The sequence below is a fragment of the Blastomyces dermatitidis genome (assembly GCF_000003525.1).
Source record: "Blastomyces dermatitidis ER-3 genomic scaffold supercont1.3, whole genome shotgun sequence".
In the NCBI taxonomy this organism is placed as follows: domain Eukaryota; kingdom Fungi; phylum Ascomycota; class Eurotiomycetes; order Onygenales; family Ajellomycetaceae; genus Blastomyces; species Blastomyces dermatitidis.
This window is the reverse complement of record NW_025544776.1, coordinates 6,930,693-6,936,692: the sequence shown is the minus strand read 5'-3', so window position 1 is coordinate 6,936,692 and position 6,000 is coordinate 6,930,693. Positions and strand designations below refer to the sequence as shown.

The window sequence follows — 6,000 nt, the reverse complement described above, 5'->3', positions numbered from 1 at the left end:
AGATGATAGAGAGAGGTGATAGAGGTGAGAGAAAGGAGAGAGGTGATAGAGATGGAAGAGAGGGATAGAATGATAAGATGAGAGTAGAGATAGAGAGTGAAAGTGATAGAGAGTGCTGCGAGGCGGTAGAGGCAGTGATGGTGGTAGAGGTGGTAGGGGTGGTAGGGGTGATAGAGGTGGTAAGAGGTGATAAGGGGTGGTAAGGGGGGGTCGGAGTGGAAGAAGTGTAGAGGTGGTAGAGGTGATAGGGATGGTAAGAGAGTGAGTGGTAAGATGGGGGTAGGGTAGAGATATGGAGTGGAAGTGATAGGGGGGGCTGTGGGGTGGTAGAGGCAGTGGTGGTAAAGGTGGTAGGGGTGGTAGGAGTGGTAGGAGTGGTAGAGGTGATAGAAGTGGTAGGGGTGGTAGGGGTGGTAGGGGTGGTAAGAGTGAGTGGTAAGATGGAGGTAGGGGCATGAAGTGGAAGTAATAGGGGGTGCTACGGGGCGTTAGAGGCGGTGGTGATGATAGGGGGTAGATAGAGTGGTGCAATTGGCAGGCGCCACTACGTATCCATGGATTTTTGATGGGGTGCACGTGATATCACGTGAGGTCACGTTACAGCGTTTTTTGCACGGAAAAGTTGGTTTTTCTTTAATATATAGAGAGATTCATTGAGATATGAATATTTGATAATTGATTTATAAAGGCGAGCGTTAGGTGGAAACGAGCGTTAGGTGGTTGATTACGTTAACAGCTTAGTTGTTACACTAACTAATAGTATTTCACTAATTGTGTCCACTGTCCTCGCTGCCAGATGAGGGGATAACTCCCACAGGTAATAGTTACTTGAAGAAGATATATATTTTAAATTTTCAGTTCCCTTTTAAAATCATAATTTAGCTTGCATCTTATTAACTTAGTTACATGTCCGAGAGACCCCTCAGCTCAGCTGAACGACATGGCAAGTAGTTTGGGCAAAAGAGGGAACAAGAATAAGTGCCTCCTTGAACTCATGCCATCACGTCATGATAGATATTTTTGTCCCCCATATCCTCCCTAACATTTTCTCCAGCCCAATAATCTCATGAAATAATAATTAAGGAAATTCTTTTCCCAATCTACATCTCCACAGCATTCCGGAACTTCTCCCCCGCGTACACTGCATTAGCACCCAACTCCTCCTCAATTCTCAAAATTTGATTAAGCTTCGCCAGTCGCTCTGAGCGCGCGGGAGCGCCCGTCTTGATCTGGCCCGAACGCAGACCGACGACGACATCGGCAATGGTGACATCCTCCGTCTCGCCGGAGCGGTGGGAGACCATCACGCCCCACCCGGCAGCGTAGGAGTCCTTGGCAGCCTGGATGGATTCGGTTAAGGTGCCGATTTGGTTTACCTTGAGGAGGAGGGCGTTGCAGGCTTTGAGCTCAATGGCCTTCTTAATGCGGATGGGGTTTGTAACGGTGATGTCGTCGCTTGTGGAGAAGGAAAATGTTAGTGTGTTTTTATACGGGTAAGAATTGTTGGAGTACTAGGAATGTTTTTAAAAAATTTAAGGAAACATACCCGACGATTTGACAATCAGCGGTCTTGAAGAAATAACTCCAGGCCTCCCAGTCATCCTCAGCGAAGGGGTCCTCAATGCTGACGATGGGGTACTTGCTAGCCAAATTCTTATACAGATCTGCCAGCTGCTCATACGTGAGCCACTTGCTCTTATCGCTGTCTGGGTTCTTGAAGTCAAGGTCATATTTCTTCTCCTCGGCCTTGTAGAATTCGCTCGACGCGACGTCAAGGGCAATCTTGACCTTGCCGGTGTATCCGGCCTGCTCAATGGCGTCGGTGATCAGGTCCAGAGCCTCCTCTGCGGTTTGGATGTCGGGGGCAACACCACCCTCATCGCCAACGTTGCCGGCAGATTGTCCATACTTCTTCTTGGCGAGGTCCTTCAGTTTGTGATATACCTCCGAACCTTGTCGCAGAGCCTCGGAGAATGACGGCGCGGTGCTATTGACATTAGCCTCATATTATTCAATACAATACACTATCTAGTTGGAAATGATGCTTTTACCTTGGGACAATCATAAATTCCTGGAAAGCCAAACGGCCACCAGCATGAGAACCACCGTTCAACACATTCTGGAACGGAACAGGGAGGACATATGGCTTCTTGGTGCCGGCAAGGTCGGAAATGTGGGCGTAGAGAGGGACACCCTTCTCAGCGGCACCGGCCTTAGCAATGGCCAAACTGACACCAAGGATGGCGTTGGCACCAAGTTTAGCCTTGTTCGGGGTTCCGTCGAGCTTGTTCAGGAAGTCGTCGACCTTGGACTGGTCCTTAACATCAATGTTCTCCTTGATGAGGGCGGGACCAATGACATCATTGACGTTCTTGACAGCGGTTAATACACCTATTCCCATGGTAAAAAGATTCATCTCAGCAGTTGGATCATTTGGGCTCAGGGAATTGTACTTTTTGTTCTTGGCTACTTACCCTTTCCGAGCCACTTTGTCTTGTCACCGTCACGAAGCTCACAGGCCTCATGTTGACCTGTCCAACAATGCTTGTCAGTGTATCCTAAACTTCGGACATGTCATGTATCTTGGTAAGCATTAAGGAGATTACCAGTCGAGGCACCGGATGGGACAATGGCGCGGTGGAGGCCGGTTTCAGTCACGACATCAACCTCAACGGTGGGGTTTCCGCGAGAGTCGTAGACGGAGCGGGCGTGGACCTTGGTAATAGCCATTTTCTATTCAATCTGTAGGGATTCTGCAGGCCAAAACAATTAGTTAATTGCGTGGGGATCCAGTATTTGGAGAGAGTGAGAAAAGAATATCACAATGTTGACGGGATGAGAGAAAGAGACACGCGGGATCCTTTTTCTTGCCTGCGGAAGCTTCTAATTCCGTTCACCGGAGAGCCTCAAACAGACTAGGGAGGAGGACGAGTTTCTTTCACCACCAATTCTTCCCAGAATGACCAGTTGTCAAGCTCAATCCTTGGGAAGAGCCTTCAATGTCATTCAGCAACGACGTATTCGCTCGTGTTGTTGTCGATAATAGAGCATATTGAGGACATCGAAGGTGGGGTGGCGGGGTAATGGGACGAGCATGGGAAATATACAAGAGAGACAGCACTTACTTGTGATTGAGAGGACAACTGGAGTGAATAGGTTATACAGAGGTATATCAGAGATGTATCAAGTGTAGGAGGAGGGGGAAATAGAAATAGGAGAAGATGTTGGGGTTTGTAGAAAGGAGAAGTTGAGGCTTTTATGGTTGGTATTTATCTGTATTTATGTTGTTCTGTATCCGATGCGATGCCCCCATCAAAACACCTGGTGTATCCGTACATACGCTGCGTACAGTAACTAATAAGTAACTAACCACTCTATTATTACTGCCCCACTACGCACCTGGACTGCAAGCAATGTCCAACGAGAGCCCGCAGCCAACCACTGCCAACCAGCACAGAAGGCACTAGAATCCGCAAGTTGTAGCAGGAAACTATACGCGTTTGTGTCGGAGGGACACGGGAGTTTGCTGTTGCCCGCAGCGTAGATAGTTGTCTTGGCACGCATCAATGACGACAACGCCGGTAACAATTACAAGATCACATGATGTCCGTAATTTCCGTCATGTGACCTTTGCATTAGCTGCAAACATGACTAATACTACTTGTTTGGTCTCTATGCCGACCTGTAGTCTTGGTCGGAGCTGACGAGAAACGACGAAAGAAGCTCCGACGGACGGAATATAGACATATTGATATCACCCCATTAGCCAACACTCATCTCTCTGACAACAGCTCCCTCCATACTAGCAGCTTATACCCCTTTTTCACCTGTGTCCACCTGTTCCCTTTTTCCCCTTCACTTGGCCTCTCCGCACCCCACCCAATTCATACAACACCTATCCATCCTTCACCATGGAAGGCGTTGACCCGGAACGTGAACAAGCCCTCGAAGATTACAAGAAGAGCCTCCTAGAGTCAAGAGAATGGGAAGCCAAACTGAAGGATCTCCGGCTAGGCATAAAAGACCTGCAAAGGGAGTTTGACACGACGGAGGACAATATCAAGGCGCTACAGAGTGTTGGCCAGATCATCGGGGAGGTGCTGAAGCAGTTAGATGAGGAAAGATGTTAGTATTTATTTACATTTATTAAGGGGGGAATATATTAACATCCTACTGACGCCCCGATGTTATATAGTCATCGTTAAAGCCTCATCAGGACCCCGATACGTCGTCGGTTGCCGCTCAAAAGTCGACAAAGCCAAGCTCAAACAAGGGACCCGCGTTGCCCTCGACATGACCACCCTCACAATCATGCGCATGCTACCACGCGAAGTCGATCCTCTTGTCTACAACATGTCCCTTGAAGATCCAGGGCAGGTCAGCTTTGCCGGCATCGGCGGTCTGAACGACCAGATCCGAGAACTGAGAGAGGTCATTGAGTTGCCGCTGAAGAACCCAGAGCTGTTTTTGCGTGTGGGTATAAAACCTCCCAAAGGCGTGCTTCTGTACGGGCCACCGGGGACTGGGAAGACACTATTGGCACGAGCTGTTGCAAGTTCACTAGAAACGAATTTCTTAAAAGGTATATATATTCATTACATCTCATTCAACATGCTTGGTCTGAGACCATGCTAACCAACGCCCTCCTACCTCCTCCACCTCCTCCAGTTGTCTCCTCAGCTATCGTAGACAAATACATCGGCGAATCCGCCCGCCTAATCCGCGAGATGTTCGGCTATGCCAAGGAACACGAACCCTGCATCATCTTCATGGATGAAATCGACGCCATCGGCGGCCGCCGCTTTTCAGAAGGAACCTCCGCCGATCGCGAAATCCAACGTACGCTCATGGAGCTCCTCAACCAACTCGACGGCTTTGATTACCTGGGTAAGACCAAAATCATCATGGCGACCAACCGGCCTGATACCCTTGACCCGGCGCTGCTACGCGCTGGGCGGCTGGATCGGAAGATTGAGATCCCGTTGCCAAATGAAGTGGGCCGGTTGGAGATTCTGAAGATTCATGCGAGTGGGGTTGCGATTGAGGGGGAGATTGATTTTGAGAGTATCGTGAAGATGAGTGATGGGTTGAACGGGGCAGATTTGAGGAATGTAGTTACGGAAGCGTAAGTTTTTAGGACTCCCATTCTCTCGGTTTCTATTTTATGCATGGAGGCTAATTTACATATCTTAGTGGGCTGTTCGCCATCAAGGACTACCGGGATACAGTGAACCAGGACGATTTTAACAAGGCTGTCCGCAAGGTTGCGGAGTCTAAGAAGTTGGAGGGTAGGCTGGAGTATCAGAAGTTGTAGTGGCCCGTTTTTTCCCCCTTCCTTTAGCTTATTCCATCTTATCTTGGGCCATTATTTTATCTATCTTCTGGTTCTATTACTCCTCGCCCTTCCCAAGCATTTTCAAAGTCCTGTAAAGTAGACTTCTGCATAAACGAAGTTGATTCTCAACTGGCTGGTCCCTGTAGTTTTCTTTGTGCCCACCCTCTATTATTCTCTATCAGTTATATTTGTTTTCCTCACTCCTTTTTCTTTTCTGTCTACTACGTAGGACCATTCGTGTGAGCAGCTTTTTTGAATTCGTAGAGGATTTAAATAATCGGGATATATCTCACCCGGTCACCTAATGGATATCCCCGAGAGAAGCAAACAAGCCAAACACCACAACCACCTGAACTATATATCAAGCTCTTAATCTCAACTCACCACTTGTCCGTTTTGCCCGGATTCCCATTTTATTCCTGCTATCTCCCGGTCTCACGAGGAGGAGGAATTGATATTTTTTGCCGTGTCGGATTACAATTTGGCTCGCTTGCCTGCCCCCGGATTACACTCTCTACTGACCCAACCAGAACTCCGCAAACCAAACGACTGGGACGGCCAGACACTGCTATGACTTGATCAATGTTTAGCTCCCGCTTCTCACTTTGAGTGCCTTGACACGACACTTCGCTTTTGTCATTGGTGCGATAGAATAATAATAAACT

The 6,000-nt window shown here is 48.3% G+C and overlaps 2 protein-coding genes across 3 annotated transcripts; one reads left to right on the top strand and one right to left on the bottom strand.

Annotated features, from left to right (window-relative positions):
• Positions 1-687: 687 nt before the first annotated feature.
• On the bottom strand, positions 688-3,533 carry BDCG_03760. 2 transcript variants are annotated; one of them, XM_045419415.1, is made up of 6 exons: positions 3,126-3,533; positions 2,607-2,753; positions 2,475-2,531; positions 2,052-2,391; positions 1,547-1,987; positions 839-1,455 (listed from the first exon to the last, which is right to left on the bottom strand). In XM_045419415.1, the coding sequence occupies exons 2-6, from the start codon at positions 2,728-2,730 to the stop codon at positions 1,101-1,103; spliced, it is 1,317 nt and encodes a 438-aa protein (XP_045280588.1). In that variant the 5' UTR covers positions 2,731-2,753; positions 3,126-3,533; the 3' UTR covers positions 839-1,100. The 2 variants fall into 2 exon arrangements, with proteins under 2 accessions (XP_045275730.1, XP_045280588.1); XM_045419414.1 differs by having other exon boundaries at positions 688-1,455; positions 2,607-3,533.
• A 378-nt stretch (positions 3,534-3,911) lies between these two features.
• On the top strand, positions 3,912-5,314 carry BDCG_03759 (26S protease subunit rpt4; the record flags this gene model as incomplete). Its single annotated transcript, XM_045419413.1, has 4 exons — positions 3,912-4,125; positions 4,196-4,582; positions 4,669-5,125; positions 5,194-5,314. 4 exons carry the CDS (start codon positions 3,912-3,914, stop codon positions 5,312-5,314), a joined length of 1,179 nt encoding a protein of 392 aa, XP_045275729.1.
• Positions 5,315-6,000: the final 686 nt, after the last annotated feature.

Bases quoted from the DNA above. Each gene is read 5' to 3' on its own strand.
- BDCG_03760 (XM_045419414.1), bottom strand. From the start codon at position 2,730: ATGGCTATTACCAAGGTCCACGCCCGCTCCGTCTACGACTCTCGCGGA. The intron at 1,988-2,051 runs GTAAAAGCATCA...TAATGTCAATAG, and splicing joins GAATTTATGATTGTCCCAAG to CACCGCGCCGTCATTCTCCG. The intron at 1,456-1,546 runs GTATGTTTCCTT...CTTCTCCACAAG, and splicing joins GCTGATTGTCAAATCGTCGG to CGACGACATCACCGTTACAA.